Source organism: Manduca sexta, chromosome 11, assembly GCF_014839805.1.
Source record: "Manduca sexta isolate Smith_Timp_Sample1 chromosome 11, JHU_Msex_v1.0, whole genome shotgun sequence".
NCBI lineage: Eukaryota > Metazoa > Arthropoda > Insecta > Lepidoptera > Sphingidae > Manduca > Manduca sexta.
The window spans coordinates 1009572-1035240 of record NC_051125.1 but is presented as its reverse complement, the minus strand read 5'-3'; the positions used below and the strand labels follow the sequence as shown (position 1 = coordinate 1035240).

Genomic DNA, 25669 nt, shown 5'->3' with positions numbered 1-25669 from the left:
TCACCAGCTTATCATGCTTGTAAGTAAAGATCATGAAGGCACCTACATACACAATAATTCTACGAAAGAACTTTGAAGGCATGTGAAGATTTCCAACCCGCAGTAGGGCACCGGAATGTATACAAACTGTACTTTGACTTTCGGTAGTATATAAGGCTCGTGCCCAATAATAATCATGCGTATTTTAAAGGCATTGTTTATAAAGCTACTGAGTATTGGTACGCAATTTGAGATGGTGTTCAATTTAGTATCGATTATTATATCTATAGATAGCATATTCAAAAATTATACTCAACTGGTAAGTATTTAAAAAAGTATTAGCCGAGTTTGTAGCGCCTCTGCGGATTACATAGTCTTTGAAATCTCCTGGCGTCTCGGAGACTGGTATTTTGATCAATATCGTCTGCCAGTTTACGTCTGGGCTATGACCTATCTTCGTCTAAGATTTAGTCCATTTTCCAAAGCACTAATATGATAATGTACAATGCAATAAAATTACAACTGTTTTTATTCCAATCTTAACCTTTGGTCTAGATAATAGATTTAGTCTGTGAGATCAAAGAATTGGGTTTGATCTCACATATATTCATCAACCAAAAATAATTTAAAATCTGAAATAAACTGCTCTCAGGAAGTGGAATTCGTGCTGTGATATCTGAAATTACACGTGAAGCATAATTGTGCGAATTTTGACTACTGGCACCGTTGATGCTATTCAGGCACATGTCGTTAGCTTAAGCTATCTTATAATAGCTTTAGCCAACAACTTCGCCTGCTTGAAAAATGTTTTCCAGGATAAAAGTAGCTAGTAGTACTAAGGAGTAATGTAGTTTCTTATTAGTGAAAAAAATCAAAGTCGGTTTAGTAGTTCCTATAATTAGCGCGTACAAACAAATAAAATCTTCAGCTTTTTACATTAGTATAGATATTTTATTCAAGACCTATTTTTATGTCTTTTTCAGCTTACGTCTTCCAAGAGTTCATGAAGTAATTGTTGAATTAAGATTTTGTTGGGGTTGTGGTTTACATAGTAACTTATGTCCAAAGGCTGGTATTATAAGACCTCTGCCTATAATTAATATGTTTTTAAACTTCTATTAGGATGTATTTTTTCAGTTTCTTATGTTATGATAAAGCAGATTAGGACTAGACAGTCGGAAACATTGATTTCTTTTAGACCAGAATGAAGCAGCAGTTGTTTTTATGTAAATCAATATAAAGAACATCGTAGTCTGTATAATTTTGGGATGTTATACACACACGCACTCTTTATCCCTTGAGGGGTAAGCAGAGGCACAACTGGTGCACCTACATTTCGCCGTGCCTATTCCATCTCATGATATGATAGGAAGCGAGGTTATCGCCATACTGATCACAAATTCCAGACTCCGATCCAAAACTGAGCAGAAAAACTAAAAATCAGTTAATCCGACCCGGGAATCGAACCCCAGATCTCAGCTCTATCGTCATATCGTAATAGAACTACTCCACCGAGACTATCATAAGATCAATAAATATAAAAGATTTCTGAAGGATTGGTAAAATTAAATGTGTAAAAAATTTTATTCAATTAGAAAAAATTGGCATCCAGATAAACGAACTAAGTTAACATAATTTATTGGCTACTTTTAAAAAAATGTGCACAATATGTCTTTGGGGAAAATTTTTATTAGATTTTCTGTACAAATACATAACAATAACAGTGAGTTACTCACTAATGGTAATCCACCATGACTATATAAATAAAAATAATGCTTTTAATTACTAATTTAGTGATTTGCCAGCGCTCGTCACACTGAGACGATAATTTTTGGCTAATCCAATATTTATGAGATCATTTTAGTAAGTTATTACCCTGAATACATCTCTTAAAGCCGAAGATTGATACATAACAGGAGCGGCAGTGCTGTAGCGAAATATAAATAGACAATACAGTATCTACAATCTTTGTAGATAATTGATTCTCTAATAATGGCTAAGGGTAAAATTTTCCGAACGGGAACCCAACACAACATATAGATAGTTATATCTTCGATCAACAATACCACCACTGATCTAAGACTAATATGCATAAATGCGGTCTACAAATCGTTCTAATGATAATATCTACTGGTTTCTGATATGTGAGAGTCTATCGCCTGGATAGGTTGGTACATAGCAATGGTGCATGGTAGCATGCAGTGGTCTGCAATGTGTATTTCTGCCGCCAAGCAGCAGTGACTAGTCACTGTTGTGTTCTAGTTTGAAGGACATTGTAGCCAGTGTAACTACTGGATATAATATGACTTAACATCTCACGTCTCAGGATGGCGAACCAAACAATACTTTGTAATTCAAGGTTTTGGATGGTGTTTCTAATGTTTATGGGCGGTCGTTTCACTTACCTTCAGGCGAACGAAAAACTCGTCTCGTCATTCAAAGCAATAATATAAAAACCATTTTACATAATAACATAATTTACAGAAGGGAAACCACCAGAGATCAGGTTACAAGGACCCTTTGCCACTGCTCTCTACACTATTCACTGTACGTTAGCATACGAGGCCATTAATTTATAAATAAAACACACATTAACACCAATTAGATTATATTTCAAGATACAAACATGGCACAGTGAGGTTATTGTCCTTAATATCTGAATACGTCGTAATTTTAACTGCTCTAATACATTGTGTTCCAAAATAAATTTACATGTATTACAAAACAAGTTAGCGATCTAAATTCGCACTTATAGAAACCACATACAATCTATTGAAATGAAATAATTTATTTGAACCCGTAAAATGTTATGCGTTATATAGATTCCGTCAATATTAACTCTATCACCAGTTTAGAAAGCAGTTCTCACCAGAGATGATCGGGCAAGAAACTCTAGTGTTGCTCTTTTCAAAATCAGTTCCAAGGTTTGGACTACAGTACATAATAAAGAGAAGAAAAAATACAATTGGTTTTTTTATTGTTGTTTAGAGCAGTTTATTTAAAATGTTACTATCTGCAACACGAATGGTAATGAATTTTGTCTACGAAGAGGAAGGATCAGGTAGGCTAGGCCAACAAAAACCCACTTAAAAGCCCATTAATGGTTTTTGTTTTTGTTGAAACTCTTTAAACTTTTTTATCTTATTCATTTAGATATGTCATTCCTCATTACATCCAAAAGACATAAATATATTCAACAGTCCCATTCTTAAGGAACGATACTAAAATTACTTTGATATGGGCTTAGAGGACTCTAACAGATGGCCAAGAATTTCATAGTTCAATTACATGCTACTAGGTAGTTTAAAGGATTTTAAAATATGGTGGGTCAAGAAATATATGTTAAACTCAAACTTACTTTAGTTTTCTTGAATATTATCTTACTTTTAACAATATTTGCTGGTGGTAAGATATATTTCATATTCGCCCGGATAGCGATAACCCTACACAAAGTATTAAAAACCACGTTTAGTGGCACGTAAGTATTTCGTGTTTCGGGATCAGGCCGTGTATACCGGTTCCAACAGGCCAGCATTATTGTGTCAACTGTCGAGGGGTAATCTAGGGTGATATTCTATAGGACCCCACATCCCATCGGGTGCAGTGAGGTCACTATGCCGTGCCCGGCCAAAAAAAATATACGAAAGTTTGTGATACGTTTGGATGCTTGTTAGAAGTAAACGCAAAAACAGCCATACAGTTTTGGATAAAGTTTGGCACGCGGATAAAACAGCCGACTTATGGAGTCCTGAATTAACACATAGGCCACTTTTTATCCCAGAAATTTACTTGCATTGAAAATAAATATCTACGCTTGAAGGGCCACCAAATCTAAGCGACAAATATACCGATACTTAATTATATAAATATTTGGAATGGCCAGGTTTTTTTGCGTCATTTGATCGTTCAGGTAGCCTTATGAATCCCTCCAGTATATTAGACTTTTTACCCAGAAACGCTTTTCACGCAGACGGAGCCGCGAGCAACATCGTGTTTTTAAATAAACTACTGTCAAATGTTGGCAATTGAGCTTCAAATAATAATTGGATCGAGCCAATTGTGTGATCTTAGGCCAGTTCAATACCGATTCACCCCATTTCAACATTTAATCTATAACTAAATATTACATTCATGTTGTAATGCTATACACATATCGCTCATTACCGGCTTAATATTGTGTGCTTTAATTCTAAACACCATTTACAGGTGAAGACACAACTTTACAACATACATAAGCTTTACATAAATGACTAGATTAATTATATATATAATCGATGGGTCCTAAGTAAACTGTCGTATCTGGAAAAATTGCGACATTCACATTTTTTTTTATTTTTTTTTGTTTGAATGACCAGACAGGCCTGCCGTTCGCCTGATAGTAACGAAACGATCACCCATAAACAATAAAAACACCATCCAACACCGTGAATTACAAAGTATTATTTGGTATTCCACCGCGCTCGCCACCCTGAGACATGACATGTTAAGTCTCATTATGTGAGGTAGTTACACTGGCTACAATGTCCTTCAAACCGGAACACAACAGTGACTACACACTTCGCTTGGCGGCAAACTAGTCATTGTGGTGGTACCTACCCAAACGGACTCTCACATATGAGAGACCTGCCACCAGCCTTAGCGTTTCGATATCTAGGTACTGTGGGCCTACCATCATCTCTTATTCCGACTCAGTTCAGGACCTAAACTGAACTGGTTCGCTATTTTGTACCATGATGTCGTCAAACACGACCAATATACGTCACCGCCTAATCAAGTTCAATATTGAATCGGAATCTACTATCATTCGTTCTTTGTCGTACCATTATGTACAATGGAACCTAAACTGGGTCGGTTTTCTGTCAAAATAAGCGATTCAAAACAAGTTAGTATTTTTGTGCCTGGATTGGTCTTGTTTGTTATTAAACACAAAAAATGAGCAATATCAGTTTTAAAATGTAATAGTGTTGCAGCATGTGTGCTTCTAGAAAGTATAAGTGGCCACTTGTGACTTGCGTTCGGGCAAAAACACTCGAAAATTCTCTAGCTGAGGAAGTTTTGTTGTATCCCGTTGCGAATGATTTATTTTGGAATAAAATTTCCCATAATTTCTCCTATTGAGTATAATTAACTCTTCGACGAGACAACTCACTGTAAATTATAAAACAAGGGGCACTTAAATAACTTTATTTCTTAAAGTTATATATTTTTAGAATTGCTTTTTTTTCACAGTTTAATAATTAGTTAAAAATGCATTAGAACTTGCACGCATACTTACGCCATTATTTATTACACAACACAAAAGTAAAAAACTTTAATCACAACACAGTTTAACACTATAAGAATTTAAAACATAAACAATAACCGCGCAACTCGACACTGTTGTCAAAAGCGAGAGGTGCGTTTTTAACTCGAAACAGAAATCTAAATTTAGTTTTATAATAATACAAACGATGAAATATTTTCACCTAAATCAAGGTATTAAATTAATTTTGTAGCGAGTTAATACCCGCCTTTCAATTAACTTATTAACAGCTCGTATATATTAGTCATTTTTAATTTTTTGCTTTTAACAAAATAAACAGCAACTTATCGGGAAATAACTAACTAAGGTTTCGGAACGCAGAACTCGAAGTATTGAACAAGCGAAACACACTTATACAGTGCGTATAGGGCTATCCCTTTTTAATTTGTTATGTAGCGAACAGACCAGAGACAAATTTCATTCACTCATCCACCGAGTTCCGACTGAAATGGGATAGTGAGTTAATGACATGATGGTACGAAATAACCCGATTCAGTTTAGGAACCTATATTGAACTGAATCAATACTGAGTCGCTCGATAAAAGATGATGGTAGGCCCTCTGTTTACTGCCAAACACATTTAATTCAAAAGTTATGAAACGAAAAAACACTTCATTACCAATCATTTACTAACTTTTTTTTAATAGATTTAGTAGTACACAGTACTTACGCTATTTTTCCAGATACGATAGTTTACTTAAGAGCCATCGAAATAATGTAAATTATATATCAAATTAAATATACATACAAGAACATTTACCCATATTGCGTTAAATATACATCAGAGATATCGCGTGAGAACGAATTGTAGAAACGGTATGCAAGTCTCTAAACTAATTTCATATAATATTGTCGGTTAAAAGGCCAATATCCAATTGAATTAAGCGACATCTTTTGCGAAAAAAATTAACTAGCTAAAAAAACCATAGAAGAGGTGGTGATTATAAATAGGTATGTATGAATCTTAGTGTCGCAAAGAATTGTCGCTTGTGACAATTACGAGTGGCCTTTCAACTGTTGATATATTATGTATATAACATACTGATTTTATTCAATCGGTATTTAATTGCATTGTTCTGTATATTATGATATATCATTTCAATTTTGCGGTTAGTACCTGTTTGGTGATATCATTTTACAGATACAAATATAGGCAATGTGTTATTAGGTGTATCTTAAAATAAGATTTTTTTTTGGATTTTATCGCGGTTTTCTGTATTATAATCTTTTCAACTGGAACTGCAGATCTTGCTGAACACTCGGCAGAAGACTGCAATCATTACTTGTTACAAATCATTGCCAAATACTAGGATGATATACGAGACTATTGAAATATCCAAATTTCAATAGAGAAGATGGTTGGAAGCTTATACAAGCCTGGGATCCTGTTCCTCGTTTAATTAGATTCTTATATAATTAAACAAGAAACCGAACCCAAAAGACCGGTTGTCAGACTTCAAGACACTATTAGCTCATTCTGCGTAGATCGGACCGTCAATAGCAAAACAATAAAAAAAATTGTACACTTGTAAAATGTAGGTAAATATCGTAACTTTTATATTTCGGACGACCAACACCTCAATCCTTTCCTTGACCATGAAAGTTGCAAAGTCTTCGAAACAAATAAAAATATAATAAAACCGCGATAAAATCCGATAAATAGTTTCATTTAAATGTCTAACTTTCGTGTAAAAATAACAAATCATTAGGTATATCTTGATTATGAATGATAAAATCATTTATTAGTAATTATTACTTTAAATCGCACCGAAAATAATCATACATTTAATAATTCGTACCGGGTACCTACTCTTTTCTGCAAAGTATATAATATAATATATGTAAGTAAATAGTAGATAAGTCTAGATGTTTTTAATATGTGAGTTAGTAATTTATTTGATATTTGGAATTTATAAAGATTGCCTACATACATTTTCGATCACAAAAAGCTCGATTAATGGACTAAAATAGCTATAAAATATAAATATCATCGTTTTATAAAAACCTGCGATTGTGCTAGGCGTATCACAATAGCTACACTTTATAAGATTATTTAATAAATTTAATTGTAATTACAAAATAAGTATTCATAAATATTAAAATACCTACAAAAGTAACACGAGTAGTCGTAAAATTTACAGCGCCATCTGTTATCGTGCGCTGTGACTTAAATCTCTTCTCTAACGTTTAGTTGTTTGTAAAAACTATAGCCCAGAAGTATGTCGTATGTGTTGACACCTGGAAAAAAATAATTAATTATGTTTAGGAATGGTTGTATTGATTTAGTGTTTGAGTACTTAAAGTATGAAACTTTTTGAGTATATTCCCAAGATTCGGTAAGTACCTAAAATAAAACATTTTTGCGATTTTCCGACGGATGTAACATAGACTTGACATAGGCCTTGTTTTATAAGAATAAATCACAACAAAACTTTCTTGAAAGTGGAACTTTTGGGCTAAAAATACTCCACTATATTAGGATATTAAAACAGCACATACATACACGCATCACGCCTCTATCACCCAATGGGTAGGCAGTATGCAACTAGTTTATCCAATTATCGTCAAGTGTATTCCGTATCATAATGTAATAGGGGGCGAGCCTATCATCATATCTGGGAGAAATTCCGATCTGGCTGACCGTACCTATACTTCTGTTAGCAGTAAAAATATTCTTACCAATGTAAAGCATTTCAGTCCAAATAGTCCCCGGGCTGTATTTGTAGCAGTTTAAAAAGAAAATGAACAATGATAACAGGAAGAAGACAGTCCACGTGATGAAGTACGACTTGATGATACCGGGCCGCTCCTGGAATGTATACACATTTCATATTGTTTTGTTTAATTTTGACAATATTTACGCGTAACTTATAGACGCGAATGTTTGTGATTTTTTTTGATGTTTGTTAAAAGTACACGCAGGAACCGCTGTATTTGGAAGACATTTTGCACACGTGTAGACCATGTATTGAATTGACACGTTGACTCCTATTTCCGAGTAGTTTGCTTACGTATGAAATATTTGATTTTTCATCTATATTTGCTGGTGTTGACGTCGTACAGGTAGCGGTATGGTTAATAATACTTATCAAGGATTTTTATAGCACAAAAGGCTTTTCAATGTGGTGAGTATTCACAGGCACAATGCCACACTCCGGGCTGATACAGTGCAGTGAAAACCTAACTACTCGGTGTTATATATCTTTTTCCCTAAGAGCGGAAAAAGGCGAGAAAGATACTATTTGTTTTTAAACAAATGAACGACATTACGAGCGAGCAGCTCGTCTGATCCTTGCTTGATAAGTCCCGCTTTATATTTACCCAGGATAAAATGAAGCCATTTAAATAAAACCGCCTAAGCAATGCATTGATGAAAACTACATTAATTGCCATGCAGTAGTTTTGTGTGGTACGTGTACAAACATACAGACAGATGGACAACAATTCTAAAAACTGTTGTTTTAACTTTCGTTACTGTAATAAAGACAGGCTATATTAGTTTTTCTTCAATATCTAGAGGCACTAGCCTGTTACTATTTTATTAAATAGAATAAAGATGTGTTATAAGTTTCTTACCTTAACAACGCCGTAAATAAATACGATATCCGAAACAAGTTTGACGATGAAGAGAAACACCAACAGAATGCTCATTACGTAAAGACCGGTGATTGCTGACTGCACCTCTGGATCCATGTTTCCGTCATCAGCGTTGATGGTGCCGACCATCGCTGCCTCCGTGATCAGTATAACCAACATCGTAAATGTCAGGATCTGGACAAAAAAGTACACATCTTTATTTCTTTAAAATGATCGCCATGAAGATGTTAAGTAAGTAACTTTTTACCGTACTTGCAAATCCCCTAATATCTAAAGCCTTGCCAAACAGAGAGCGTAGTTGAGTGCGATATTTAAGTCGCGTGTTGATCAAATGCATGTTGAACCAACACATCAGGCTACGTAAAGCAGTTTCTGTCGTCTTCCTTAATTGTCATAGTGAATGCCTAGAGCACGCACTCAACTCGCCACGTGAGTATCACACCCAACCACGCTCTCCCTCTAGCGAGGCCTCAAGTGATCCCATATATCCCAAAATTCCCATAGAATCATAGGTATGATTCTTATAGGCCAGGTAGGGATCATATTAGGAACGCGACTCGGCGTTCCCCGTAAGGTCGACATCCAATCCGACTCAACGCTGGTTCGTAAGGCCCAGTGACCCTAACATAACCGCCCAGTCGCCCCCTATGAAATCTGGGCGGTGGTAATAAGGCACTTTCTCTGCGAAACCAAATAAAGGTAGGGATTATATGATGGTTGGTTATTTATGCTTCCCGATATCTCAAGTACCATAACAAACATATCAGCACGCTGTCACTTTCCATCAGTATTTTGTGAGTCATGTCTGTAGTGTGGTACTTCTATTCCACTTTAATAATTATTTTCTAAATGACACTGATTAAACAAAACAAATCAAATAAACAATGCTTTCTAGTGTAACATGAGATTTTCTCTCCAGTCGCCATTGTATTCTATCGATCAACATATGCTTTTTTCCTGTTTTAATTCATTCTTCGAGAAGATAATTAGTATTTTAAAACATACCGCATTGAAACAACCCAGGATAATATTTCCAGTCTTCAAATCAAATATGAAACAACAAGTCTTCAGACGTGGCAGCCCCATTTTAACCTGAAATTTAGATTATGTCTTAGCAACAGTACAATCAACACACAATATAATAATAGAGAGTATCTATTAAAACCATTAGAAACAAAATAAACGTAAATTCGGATGTTTCAATTTATTAATTATTTTAAATAAATTGAAACAATTAAGCATGTACATAAAATGTAACACTTATGTAAGAAGTATAATGTTAGGAACATTGCAATTCTTTTTACATCGAATTCTCGAAATAATGTGGGAGAGAGTATGATTAAGAATCGTGTTGAGCTCTCTAATAGTACATTAATGGGGTTGTAAAAACGAGGAATAAGTGGCATAGGGGTTAATAAAACGGGGGCGGTAATTGTCCTTTGGTTATTTTCCACTAATAATTGACCATTATTAATGTCATATCGAGAATAAGAGAAAAAAATGGTCCTTCGAGCCGGATGAACAAATCACCTGTGGATATGCTACACAATATGTTATTACGCGTCACAATAGCGGCAGTAAATGGATTCTCACGGACGATATCATCTAAAAAGGTTTTCGATAACACAACTGTTATATTTGTTACACAAATGTTTTAGCATTAACAGTTTCATTATTTCTGGTTTTTAAAGCATTTACCTTCTCTTTATACCCCTGACTGAAACAAAGTAAGCACACACACACGCGCTACGGTTCAAGGTACAGCGTAGACTGAATCCTCGGGTAGTCACAGAATAAGCGATGCGCAGAACTGACCTACTCTAAACATCACTGGTTACACTTTTGGATTGTCAAAGATTAAATTGTCACTGAGAATGACTTAAGAGATTGTGGGCCAATACTCTTTTGTAGTCCTACTAACAGTCTAACTAAACGGATTACGATGAAACTTGACAAGACAGGTGACGTGTGAAGAAAATAGGATACCTTTTCCAGAATAATTTAATGGGGGAAGGTCTCTCGTATGCAAGGGTTCGTCCGGGTAGATGCCTGTAATATCAATTCTAGCCGCCGAACATCAGTGTGCCTGCACTATTATGTTCCGGTTTGAAGTCATTGTACCTAACGTAGTTACTGGAGTTTTCTTAACATCTCATGTATGAGGATGACGTGCGCAGTGGACGTAGTACTTTGTCATTCAGTTCTGCATGGTGTTGTTATTTTTTTATGGCCGGTCGTATCGCTTACCATCAGGCGAACAGCAAGCTCGTCTCGTCATTCAGTTGCATTTAGCTCAGCAATTGATAAAGCTAAGAGGCTGGCTGGTACTTGCCTAGACGACCAAGAATTCTACCCCGCCTCTGTATAGGCTAAGCCCTGTTAACCCCTAAGGGGCAGGAAAGATATTTCTGATTTGCGACAACTTGCTGACATGTGCAGTCAAACAATAAAAAACGACTGCAGATTGCCTTCCTATGTAATTGAAACTTGTGTTAATTTTTATTAGATTAAATATAAATAGACTAATATAACTTTACCCAGGGATCGAACCAGAGAACTCCGCCCGACGGCTTCTAATGAGACGATAACAAAGACAAGAAAAAATTACAGCTAATGGCCGATGTTACGTATCTCGGAATTCATACTCTGTGAAGCCGCCGGGCGGAGTCTAAATTTCGATCAATACACTTTGCTACTATGTCCTCTACGTTCCTACCTTTCTACCAATAATAGTTGTTACTCGCTGTTTTACCGCGCAATCTATACTAATATATTATTAATATAGAGCTGAAGATTTTTTTTTATTTGATCGCACTCATTTCAGGAACTACTGGTTCGAATTAAAAATTTGGTTTAATTTTGGATAGCTCATTTATTAAGAAAGGTTATAGGCTAATAACATCACGCTATGACCAACTGAAGCGGAATATCTATGAAAAATATTCCAAAAACATGGACAATTTATTCCTCTTAAGAACTTTCGTTGCGTGCGCTGAGTAAACAGTTAGAATTACGCAATAAATATGTATGATGGAATTGTTCCTCTTAAAGTTTTAAAAATGTATTATATTATAAAACAAAGTCCTCCGCCGTATCCGTCTGAACGGTTTGAGACCCTGGGAAGGATACATTCTATCCCGGGAAAATAATAAACTATTTATTATTAAATAAACTAATTATTATCGCTAGAAAAAAGCCGTTGGTCCTACACCTAAACTCTTTCTGATCATGTCGGACTATCCTCTCACCAGATTATAAAAATGAAGGAACAGAGAAATGCACCTGTGTATTGTACCACACACTAATTGTGCTATATAATATTTTACTGACGTAGTGATTTTTTTTTAATAATATACATAATATATAACCGGTCAAAAGATTTTTATTCCTTAAGCGCCTGTTGCGAAATTATTAGCAATTTGGACCTAAAGCAATTAATGATTTGTTTCGATTTAGAATACAATATCTACCAATCTGATATCAGGTCGGCAGCTCATATACTTGTAATTATTGATGTATATTCTATAGACACGAACGTCCATATAAACTATTTGTTCAAAATCTGAACTAAAATGGCAACCAAAACGTCACTGTGATAACCTATTTATTCACTTGAACAACAAATAATTTTACTTATTTGACTAATATTTTTTATTCAAATCCAAGTTTACACTTACACTCGAGTTCTTGTATCATGAGCGTCATTCCTTACACTGTTCTTAGCTGTAAATATTGACCATACTAAAGTCAGTTTGAATGGATATCAGTTCAAATCAGTTGAACACAGTGAATGTTCGGAACGCCAAATCTAGTACATAGAACATATTATATCGATGTTTGTAATAGACGCGGTTATTAAATAGGATGTATGATGCTTTAGCTAGCATGTATGTATGACCATTTGTAGCTTGCCGTCAACCTGTTTCCTGCGTTGTTATTTCAATCAATTTTTTCTTAAAGTTTTGTCCCAAACGACATAACACAATATCAACTATAAATTAAAAAAAAATTACTCAGAACTAGATTATAAATAAATAATATAATTATTAAATTGCATTATTATTAGATTCCACAATTTGTTTATTTTTTATTGAGTCTTTCAATAGGTTAAATAAAAACGAATGTGGTCAGTTTTGTTCTCTTTATTAGGTAAAAATTCTTATAATATAGTATTTTATACTTTAAAAGTGCAAAGGTACCAAACATACATTTTTCGTATATTATCGCTGTCATATCAAAATGCATATTTGGTTTTTATAAAAAAGGGATATTATGGTTGAATATACAAAATAAAATTATGCACTTTCCAAAACAATCTTTTTACATAGTACTACAAAAAATATTTTTTTGTGTCTCCTGTAATACCTACAGCAGCTATACTCTAAGTGTGTTCCGCGGAACCCTAGGGTTCCGTGATACCTCTATCGGGGTTCCGCAAGAATTTAGAAAAAAAAATCAAAACACCTCTCTTAATAATAATTAGTAACTGTTACATTGTACTCTTATTATGCTGATTAATAAAAAATACACTTATAAAAACAATTGTTTTATTGTAGGGTTCCATCAAGTATTTTGCTTCCCAAAAGGGTTCCGTCATTTAAAAAGTTTGAGAACCACTGACCTACAGTATTTAAACATACGCCATTTTGATATGACATTGCAAAGTGACAGCGACAATATACGAATACATAACAAGTACCTAGATATAAGATAAATAATGAGTAACGTATTTTAGGAACAAAATACATATCTAGGTATTAGTATTTCAAATGCTTGTTTCATACGTCGCATATGAAGAATGATACTTAACACTTTAATTCGTTGGTAATGTGTTTTTTTTCGTAGAATCATTTACCTGTAGGTATTACAGATTCAATAGAAGTAATGTATATGAATTTGCATTACCTATAATGATATCTTATGTTTACGCGGATAGTCAACGAAATAAAAGTATTATTCGGATTGTATTGCAGTTTTTATATTATGATTCATTTCAAGACACAGCTCATTCCGCGTAGATCTGACCGTCAACAGGAAAAATTAATAATTGCATAAATGTAAAATGTAGGTGCATTTTCTAACTTTGACTTTTCAGACGACCAACGCCTTAGTCCGCTTTGTCACTATTAAAGCTGCCAAGTCTTTGAAAAGTCGGGAGAAAATGATAACGTAAAAAACCGCGATAAAATCCGAAAAATTGTTTGCATTATAAATAAATAAAAACGTAAGGCACTTAAATAGATCTTTAAAATTTACTATTTCGTTCAAGTTCGGTTTAAACATTGAACAACATTAAGTATTCTTTGGCACACAGATACAATACGGTAATAAGATGGTTTCACACGTAAACTACATTTCATTCCGGAAATTTACGCAATTTAAGTTTTATTCGACAAATAAAATAAAATGGATTACCATAATCCTAAACAAACGAACACTTTTATTGGTAAAAAAGAGAAGTTCTGAGTTCGAACTTTTGACAGAACATTGTAACTGACGAATTGGATTTTACTAACGAGGCATTTTATTATTAATTCAAAATATATTTTATAGTACCTCTTTTTTGAAGAATACGTAAGCCCATATTTATGAAAGTCCTAAGTCTTATGAACTGGTTATCGAACACCACTCGCGTCCAGTCTTCAAAACTGTGTCGCAATTGCGAAACCAAATTACACCGCAAGTTGTACACACAATGGACATCTTATGTCTGAAGTTGAAAATTGTATTTAAAGTATAAATGCAAGACGGTCGTGGGTCCCCACAATTAAAGTATTTCGAGGTAAACATTTTGTTTAAACAGGTTTCATTCCACTCTCTAACTGCGTTTCTTCATTCATCTTGAAATAATAACTTCTAACCACCAACATGTAGTATATGCTCCATGCTGTAAAATAATAAAGCTACAGTTAATAATTTGACGTAAACTGTTTTTGACGTTATTTTTTTTTATTCAATAGGAACAGAAAACAGTTACACATTAAATAAGTAAAGGGTACATGTACTGCATTAATAAATATGTAACCAACACCACTGTTCACAGTTTACTCCGAAAACTTTACAAAGAAGGAACCAACGTCTATAGGTCACAAGTATGAGAAAATCTCAAGCCTCCGATATTCAGTTTATAATCGATGTCAGAGAAAGCAGTGAAAGTTGTATTTCATTTATGTGATATCAGAAGTGACGTCATATATTAATTTTGGTCTGTTCGTATGTGGGTTATTCTGACATGCTTTGCCCAGGAATGGATTCCTCAGATGTCCTAGACATCAGGCAGGAGTAATAAAAATCAAAATCGATGTTTCAGTATAATGGGACAGTTTTAGGTTGGAACAAGCGTATCGTATACTTACCAAAAGTTATGACGAATCTAATTCCGAAAGTTGGGTTCATCACAGTTAGGACCACCGCTAATATAAACGATATCACCAGGTATACAGTCATGCCGATGAGGAACACCTTCACAAGTTTCGGCCGCCACTGAAATTAAAACAAAGAAAATATGATAATGAAAATGGCTCGATGTTTAAAACAGGCAGATTAGCAAGCGGCCGATCTGATGGGAATCAGCAGCCCCCGCCCGGATTTAGCAATTCCACGAGCAGAGCTAAAGCCTTGCATACCGAGAAGTAAGCACACTTTAGGCCTCATATAATGAACAGGTCATAGCGCTCACGGAACACGGAAGTAAAGCTTTCATACCATGATTTGCTCGTGATATGACAAAAAGCATATTATTCTCCTTCAGATTGATTCATGCTGATATAAATGAACTCCATTATGATGTCTCAAGGTGCGATGGTAAATGGTAATGAAGGCCACCGTAACAGTTCCACGCAACACTCCCGTGGAAGAGCTGGCAGGACAGACAAATCCGAGATTCATTGTAGAGCTAGGACCTCTACTTTGTTCGTAAAGATGTGTCAGAGCTCCGACGTGTTATTTACATGGTCTACTGCTCTTTCATATTCTTAATACACTGCAGTTAATATATAACAGCAGGTACAAATTAGAACAAAACAGTTCGTATAATTGTTATTATTGTTTAAGAGGATGATAGATCTAATTATTGTGTGAGCATCCACGTGGGTAGATCATGTTATGCTGATTTCACTAGTAACTAGCCAAGTAATACTGCGCCAACACTGAACTGTATAAAGGATGTTAGCGTCAGAGTAATAACTGGAAATTATATAGCAGAGGTTCCCAAACGGTTTTTTTCACATACACCCCTTTCACGATTTCGCATACGAATTATGGTATTTTTTAGTCAAGCCAACGTGTACCCCCCGTCAAGTCTCCCGTCGACCCCTGAAGATCTACCTGGCAGTTGCGAAGGGTGAAATTTTTCAAAAAGTAACCCGAGGCAAAAAAAATGCTTATGTTAACATATCGCAACCAATTTAACAGAAAACAAAAAGTGTAAAGAACCTAATAGGGAAGCCGGTAGGAATCAGGCTGTATCGACGCTTCGCCACTGCTACCTGGACCTCTTAAGGAATCAGGCACAGTTATGACGTGTTGGGTTCATGTCATGCAATACTATGTCATTAAAGTAACGTTTATGCGCAGGCGTTTACCATCACTCAAGACCAGTATGAATTCGTGTAATCAAAAATACAATTTTTGAAATATAAAATTGTTCAAACCTGTTGCACGCCAACGAGTAGGACGACATAGAGACCGAAAGCTATGCTGCAAAACACCGCAAGGAAGATACAGGCCCAAAGGATAACATTATTCACGTATAGTGCATCTCCTTTTAAAGAACCTTCCCTTTGTCCAGTGATAATGATGCCCGCAAAAGAGAACATGATGAAGAGCATACTGGTGATCTGAAAAAAAAATTACAATTAAATAAAAACAATATCAATATCAATATCTATTTTTCGCCATGTGCGTTCCGTCTCATGATGTGATGGGGCGAGACCATCGCCATATCGTATAGTAATTTCAAACTGCGAGTTGATAGTGAGCAGAAAAAAACGATATAATTTTGCCCGGCCCAATTTCGAACCCGAGGCCTAAGAGCGGTGTCTAAATCCACCGAAGCAGTAATAATTCAAGTTGTTTAATATATTTACTATTACTTCAAAATACTTCATACTTTATACACGCCTATGGAACGCGGTTTTGATATGCGCGTTTCAGCCAGTAGGTATATTTAAATGTACTTAGTGGTGAGCTATTGCATCGCACTTATGCGAGTATAATCGTAATTGAAACGTATTGCGTCGGCGTGTATAAATAAGATGTCTGCGTAGGTCTTAAGAACGGGTTTTCACTGTAACTTTATTATATTGTTTATGTCGGGTCTTCGGTAAAAACCAAAACCAGTTCATACTTGTAACCAATGTTTATAAATCTTTAATTTTTTGGCCACGACCAATGAACGGTAATGGTTTTCAAAATGTATGTATGTATCCGTTTTATGTTCCAATTTTAATAAAGGTTTGTAAATCGATTTGTCTTTTTGTGTGATGGCTTTAGGTATTTAATTTTATTCCATCACCTGATCCCTCATCTACTCGTGTCGACTTTCGAATGCCTCCCTATAACGTTTCCTTGACATCAGAATTGCTCTGAGTTGTGACCAACTCACAGCTTGCACACACAAAGAGTATCCTAATTCTAACTAAGCTTATAATGAAATTTGTGAAGTTAGGATCATAACCTTGGATTGGAAAGATAAACATAGTTCTGAGTAAACATCTATAAAAATGAATCCCTATTTCCCTTCGTCACGCCATCACGCGTGAACGGCTGGACCGATTTCACTACTTTTTTTGTTGTGTTTGTTATTGTCAGAAGGTTCTTGTGAAAGAAAAAAATGCAAAAAATTACGCGGAAAATTAGAAAATTTGAGAAAACTTAATGAAAATATTAATTTTATATAGCTGTCAATTGTTTGAAATGTCTGTCAGCGATTGACAGAATGCATGCTGCAAATTCATAGTAACGTCTTAACGTCTGTCGGGTCAACTAGTAATATTATATCAATAGGTTATCTCCCATGCAGATAAAGGTCACAGTGATTTCTCGTGAAGCTATTTTGAGGGGTGGAGGCGAGAACACAAGCTGTAAATTATAAATTAATAATAATAATAAATAATCGTACATACCGCTCCAGAATATCCCATGAAGAGGCATCCTGTTCGCAACTTGAAGCATCCTAAGAAAGTTTTCAAAACTACCGCCATCTTGTATCTGGGAAAAACAATAATATATTTTTACAACAGTCACTTCTTCACTTAATTTATAAAATGGGATATTTAGACATTAAAATTAAACTATTTTTCGGATTTTATCGCGGTTTTAATATTATAGTTTTCTCCTGACGTTTTCAAGACTGCAGCCTTCATGGTCACGGGGGGGACTGTGGTGTTGTTCAAGTTCAAATCATTATGAGATATTTAGGTTTGTTTGGGTCAGATTATTAATCCGAAAGTAACTCTGTTTATCTGGTACGCTTTCATGGCTATTAAACCAGTTTTATTTATATTTGGTGAGAAGTAAATTTGAACCATAAGAAAGGGTTTAAGCCGCTTCTTATGTTAGAAAAGAACTATGTATGATTTTATTCGGGTAAAAGTGTATCAGGCAAGCGGGCCGCGAGCAAATCCTAGTATAATACAAGTTCGACACCTTAGAACACCTAAGAAACATAACACTCGAATCGTTGATGTAATAAAAAGTAGTATTTTTGCACAAAATAAATCTAAATATTAAGTAGTTTTAATTTTACAAGCCCTAATACTCTAAGAGAAATCGTCACACTTTCATTCAGAAATAATGAAAGACGCACCAAATTTACAATGAAATAAATTCACAAATATCAAAAAAAAAATTTTTTTGAACTGTTTTTTTTTTTAAATATTCGTAATTCGTGAATGATTTAACTTTAGGTAAAGATGTGGTTTCATTTATTAACACAATCTCAAAATGACCCATACTGTTACGAAAACGGTTCACATAGCCTAAAACAAGGAAAACGATGGCACAGGTGAAGCCGCAAGCAATAAGGCATATAATACCGTATCTTGAGCAATTCCGGTTTTTAATTCCGTAAACAGTTAGTTGGGGAAAAAAGGACAGAAGTTATAAAAAGGAATTTATGCTTGTGAGAATAAGGGTCATATTCCGGTTAGGATACTGATAGTCTATCTACATCCTTTCGTATTATGGTCGTGCTAGGAACGAAACCGGCTGAAAATATTCTTCCTTTTTAAATAGTCAAAAGACGCCCTAAGGGTCAATGCTTTTTACTCTTGACTATAAAAGGACATGATATATGCATTGTGAGATAAAATAAAAATAACTTACTAATAACGTAAATTATATAACCGTTACATGGATGTAAACATCGACAACAGTGGCGAAGTTGTATTGCGTACGGGCACGATTACCACGCTGTCCAGGTTCGAATCTCGAGTCAGGAAATGATTTTGGGTTTTTTCTAGTCTGTGTCAACCCGGAGTATAGAATTTGTGATATGGGAAAAGATTCGCCTTCTCAAATCATACGTTGGAAAATAGAAAAATATAGTCCGGCAGTAGTTGCACCTTCGCCTATCACTGGACACACAAGGCGTGAGTATATGGTATAAATATGTGAGGTTTTCCTTGTACAAATTATGTAGATAAACATAATTATTGTTTACATTGTAATGCTTTAATTAAAGTTATAACGTGTAAATAGCGGAGGAGGAAATCTTAATTGCATAAGGGTTTTCCCAGAAATTCTACTCCTGTGATGCAAAATAAAGTGGGAAACATTACAGCAGCAGCTATATTCGAGTATAAGGAAGGGGCGAATGTAAATTCAATTATATTGAACTACGTGTTAGACTTTCCCGCCCTCACACCCACTACAACTCCTGTAAGCCAGGATCAGTAGTGGCACGCATTTTATGACACCGAGCAGTGAAGCTCGGCGAGTCTCAGGGAAAACTTTGTCATTATCCCGCAACGAAATTAATCAAATAGAAAGATAGGAAGGAGTTGGAAATATTACTTGTCCACTTCCTTCCATAGTAAATCGGGTGACAAAGTAATGAACTAGGAGGCGTTTTAACCTCGTGATCTACGTGTTGCTTGCGGCTTTGCCCGTAACACTCAAATGCAGTATAAGTTATATGCTGTTCAGGAATAAAAAAATGGTAATGGTATATTAGTCCTAATTGTCTTATGTGTAAAACTTACTTAATTATTAAACTCCGTTACGTGGTTAAACACCCACACATTCAAACACACATACTTCAAAACAGGAAAAAGTCGCATTTATGAAATGATTACAATGATTTGAGATTTATTGATCTTTAATTGCTACATAACCCATCATTTGTAATGAGAAATAATAATAATATCAGCCCTATATTATATACTGTCTCACTGCTGAGGACGGGCCTCCAATACTGCTGAGAGGGTTTATGTCTTAGTCCACCACACTGGCCTAGTGCGGAGTGGTAGACTTCACACACCCTCGAAAATTCCTACAGAGAATTTCTCAAGTATGCAGGTTTCCTCACGATGTTTTCCTTCACCGTTAAAGCAAGCGATAATTCATAAAGAATACACACATATTTTTTTAGAAATGTTAGAGGTATGTGGCCTTGGGATTTGAACCTGCGGACATTCGTCTCGTCAGTCCGTTCCACACCCAACTATGCTATCGCAGCTTTCATTTTTATAGCTTAGACAATTAAAGCGAATGATGATTTCCAAAAATAATGATGACTTTACATAGGAAATAATTACTTATTACAACTAATTACTTATATCTTTTCATTAAAGCTCAATGTCTACCCGACCTGGAGGTCGAACTTGGGACCTCAGAACGGCAATCATACCACATACCTACGCTATACAACTACACCACCAAGCCTGAGTGAGCTTTTTTGAATACAGGTTACAAGAACGTTCATTGCTAGCAATTTTTGAGTCAAAACAAAATGGTGACCTCATCCAAACTTTTTCTGTAGGAGCAAAAGACCGGAACAATAATTATAGTGGGCCCATAACCAGTTATGGACAATGCTGATTGAAAAAATATAACGCGTGTTGTTAACCACAAAACACGTGGATCAAAACGTTTTACGACTACCTTTTTTCTTTCAAATGATTAGTTAACACTGCGTTCGCATTTTTGTGAGTATATCGAAATAAAATGTTTTATTATTGTTTCATGTTACTAATTTGATTTTTGCTCCAACAGCACTTTGTATTAATGGGAACCTTGAACTTTATTGACCGACTTAGAAAAAAGGAGGAAGTGCTCAATTCCACGTATATTTCATTTTATAAATGTTTGTTTCCAAAACTAAGTCATTTATTTACCCTTTTGTTTTTTTTTCATCTGGAGTAATTTACTTCCAAATTGGTCCCAAAGAAATGTTTTTAAAATCCGTTAATAACATCACACCTTCTTCCCTTTTCAGGGGTAAGCAGAAGTGTAAACACCACATTGCGGTACCATGTTCGCAACACAACTACACCATGGAGACAGTCTATTTTTAACACAAAAAAAATTACATAACACCTGATTACCAACGACCATGGGCGTAGCCAAGATTAGTTTTAGGGAAGTGCATCTGCTCCTACGCACTATACTACATATCATTAAATATTAATTTTCAAATTCATTGCGTGATTTTTGAAAATGCTTTATCATAATAAAACCTGTGTGGCGAGTAATTTCCATTGTTGCAAATCGTTCAGTGACTCATATTTTTTGTGATTTATTTCTGGGGGGTGCACGTGCACCTACTTGCACCCCCCTTCTGGCGCCAATACCAACGATTTTAATATACTGATTATTAATATTACTGTCGGTGACTATTTAAAATTGGTACCTAAGCAGTAAGCTATAAATACCTCATGTATTACTTAAAACTGTTTTTTATAAGTAATTGGCATATCAAATACCTGACGCTGAGGTATTTTGTACTTAGTATTTCAAATACTTATGGTTTCAAAACACATTTTGCTATAAATACATTCAGCAATCTTATTAATGGATGCGTTATGGAGAAAATAATGATTCATTCTCAACAAGTTGTTTGTCTGACAGTAAGTACATTTCAAAATAGTGTTCATGAAAGGAAATTCTTCTTTTACTGATTAAAAGGCTGGGCTGGATTAGTTATATTCTATTTACATTACTTAACAACGGACTGTATTTTGTAATTTGTATTTTAAATAAAAATATTATTTTATATTTCAAATACGCGACTTAAAAATATTTTATATTTCGCATTTACATGAGATATTAGTATTTTGTAAATTTGTATTTTAATTACAGTAAAGCTATTTATCCCAAGTCTGCATATATATAAATTTAAATAAATAAAAGAAGTGCCGTGAAATGAATATTATATTAAATAACCCGTTTTTTTTATATTTTATATCCTTAATACCAATATTCGACTTATCAGCATTTATCCTGAACCAAATATAATTTTTAAAACACAATTATTGTAATACTCACGTATAAAATATATTTCACAACACAACAGCTTTCTCTGATGCAAAGTAACGGAATGCACGCGGCGAGCCGTCCGACACACTTATAATACTACTAAAAGCTTTGGGTTTTCCGTCTCACAAAATTCTTGTTTAAGGAACTTGTTACGCCATTTTGAAAATAATGTGGCAACGCTCTTTATCAGTTTTTTTAATACGGCTACTGTAAAGTGACCGCAGGCACCTGAGAATAAAGAGGGAGAGGTCCGGTCTATATTATACTCATACAGTTTCGACTGACGAGAAATGATTATCCCTTTGCCAGTACACAATTATGCCGGCATGTTTATGTTTAAATCGTACAGTAATAATAATACAGGACACACACCGACGCTCTACGAAGTCTGCAGTCGCTGAACATTGTGAAGGAGGCTCCAATCATTATTTGCGATTAGACAAGCCACAAATCCTTGCCAAAGAACACCGATTCCTGCCTAGGATGATTCGCGAGGCTATTGAAATTAAAAAACACCCAAATTTCAATAGTGAAGATGGTTGGAAGCTTGCACAAGCCTGGGATCCTGTTCTACATTTAATTTAATCGGATCCCAAAAGACCGACTGCCAGACCTCAAGACACTGTGAGCTCATTCTGCGTAGATCGGACCGTCAACAGCTAAAATTTAAAAAAGTTGTATATTTGTAAAATGTAGGTAGATATTTTAACTTTGACTTTACGGATGAAAAACACCTCAGTCCCCCCGTGACCATGAAGGCTGCAAAGTCTTCGAAACGTCGGGAGAAAATAATAATATAAAAAACCGCGACAAAATCCGTTAAATAGTTTTTATTTCAATGTCTAACATTCGCGTAAACATAAGAAATCAATAATAATACAGGGTAATTTTGGCATTGCGTTAATAAATTATACTTAACCACAGAATACTTAGATTTGTGATGATTTTTTATTCATTTATGATTTTTGACGTAATGTTAGCATAGGGTAAGATGGATATTATGTGGTTACATTAGGTAACGTTATGTAAAAATTACCCTATATTTATAAATGGGCAGCTGGTTTTATGCAGTAAGTCGATCGACCGGGTTCTTACCAAGAGAAAAACCGTTGTGATATAACGGTTTTGATGTTGAATTTACTAATTGCTGGAAGTGCAATCAATCCTTCTTCCAAATGTAATCTTCATTCATTTTACGACGACCCTTTCGACCTTATAAGTAGTGAGGGTACATTCTAAAATCAACGTGGCTGACATAAACAGATGTCCTTTGAAAAGAGCTCATTTTGAAAAAGTTTATTTTTAAAATTACTAAAGGCTGCATGCAAGAAATTCACACAGTATCTCTAGATGCATTTCTTGTTTTATACTATAATTCCTCCAATTCTTAAGGGTCTAATTCTTAAAATTAAGGTTTTATATATAGGTCTAATTGATTTGAACTGGCATGTACTTATTAAAATGCTATTGCTTATGATGAGCCAGTCCTACGACGCACTAAATATCATTTGCATCTTTTTATTTATATGATTACTTATGTATATAGTCAGCCAAATAAGTAGCTGATCAAATTAATAACTTTAAATCGCTTAATACACACCTTTGAGTTCTAATTTTTTTACCTTCACGAAAATAAAATAAAAGGGACGTACTTTACTCGAAGTATTATATATTATAAGTATATAGTAGTAGTAGTGAAGTATCAGCTCTACCGTACTTGTGTCGTTAGATGGCGTTGAAATCACTTATATTACATTTATTATAATAACATGCAAACTATTTTTTTGAGACGTATTACCCGTGGTTAGTAAGTATATTATGGAAAGCGCTACGAATGCATCGCCCAATAAACAAAAGAAGCTACATATGATGCATCATCAGCAGAGCGTAAGCACCATTGACGTCGGAGGGCACATGAAACCGCCGTAACAGCCGCCACGCACCTCTAGTCTAAAATCAATCAATTATCGACATAGTTTAATCACTTTTAATTTCTAATATTGTATTTTATCATTTTTAATTCTTATTTTAATTTTATTATTTTGCGATATCTGGCTGTGGACTTCGTAACTAACACGTTTTTACTCCATGTGAAAATAAGAATATTATACAATTTATTTACACATTAATTTTGCTCTAACACAACTGATGCCGGAGTAATACCTTCGACTACGATAGCTGAATAAGCAAAATCGAAAATTCACGCAAGCCCGTATCCAAAGTTATTTATAAGAACTACTAGATGGCGCTAAAACAGAGGTCTTGAAAATTGTAGCTAATCTATTGTACATAATCCAGACTAATGCGGATTAGTCATGGATTGGATATGAAAAATGGGCAATAATTTATTATATAATTAAAAATACAGTATTTTCAATAAAGTTTTTTTTTATTTCATACAGTTATTTAGGTATATTATTATTATATATAAAATATAACTAAATTCAAAAATATCTTACACTTCTATAATTTTCTAGTTTTCTTCTAAATTTTCTAAATTAAGTTACAGTTTTGTATTTTTATTATAGAGAACAAACCACACATTACTTATATGTTTAACAAAATTTTACAAAACAATTACTACATAATATACTTACTCACAATAAAAAAATAACAAGACCAGCCAAATGGAAGAGCAGTAATACCTTTCTTTCAAATAGGCAAAAAGAAGAATCTCCGTCTCTAATACAATTTAGGTAACGGATTTTGAATTTCTTCAGTTCTAAAATTCTTTAACAATTATTTTAGATTCTATTGTCTTAAATGGCCCAATAAAATTTTGCAGCAACCATGTTTTTTTATATGCATTGCTTTTAATGAACTTCAACAAAAAAAGTGGAGGGTATCAATTTGACGTGTAATTCAATTTAATTTTTGTTAGCTCAGAACTTAGCTATTAACCGATTTGAAACAATATTTTTTTATCTGAAAGAATATACTTGCAGATTGGTCCTATAGATTTTATTTTCAAAATTGGTTCAGTAATTTGGTTTTTAAATTAAAATAACTGGAATTAGTATGACCACCATAAAAATTAACGATCTAAGCAAGAATGGTTGTTTTGTTTATTCCAGAGATTATTAAATAAAGATTCAAGATTCTTTATTTGTTAAACATGAGTATACACACAAAGCATGCAAGTTGTTCAGTATTATACATATATATAAAATGATCTGTCATGTTTGGCCTTTATGGCGTACAAATTTTTTTGTTTTTTGTTAATCTTTAATTACAATTCAATATAAGTTTGTTTTAATATATAGTTACCTACATGTCAAACACACTAGAATTATATAAAATTAGAAAAATGTC

General features: G+C 34.4%; 2 protein-coding genes across 2 annotated transcripts; both read right to left on the bottom strand.

Annotated features, from left to right (window-relative positions):
- Nucleotides 1-2570: 2570 nt before the first annotated feature.
- On the bottom strand, nucleotides 2571-10685 carry LOC119189025. The gene is made up of 5 exons (XM_037437635.1): nucleotides 10577-10685; nucleotides 9884-9970; nucleotides 8858-9052; nucleotides 7961-8090; nucleotides 2571-7519 (listed from the first exon to the last, which is right to left on the bottom strand). Exons 2-5 carry the CDS (start codon nucleotides 9962-9964, stop codon nucleotides 7449-7451), a joined length of 477 nt encoding a protein of 158 aa, XP_037293532.1. The 5' UTR covers nucleotides 9965-9970; nucleotides 10577-10685; the 3' UTR covers nucleotides 2571-7448.
- Nucleotides 10686-13005: 2320 nt separating this feature from the next.
- Nucleotides 13006-22453, bottom strand: LOC119188522. The gene is made up of 6 exons (XM_037437615.1): nucleotides 22367-22453; nucleotides 18004-18088; nucleotides 16531-16716; nucleotides 15235-15361; nucleotides 13500-14765; nucleotides 13006-13243 (listed from the first exon to the last, which is right to left on the bottom strand). The coding sequence occupies exons 2-5, from the start codon at nucleotides 18079-18081 to the stop codon at nucleotides 14674-14676; spliced, it is 483 nt and encodes a 160-aa protein (XP_037293512.1). The 5' UTR covers nucleotides 18082-18088; nucleotides 22367-22453; the 3' UTR covers nucleotides 13006-13243; nucleotides 13500-14673.
- Between the last annotated feature and the right edge of the window lie 3216 nt (nucleotides 22454-25669).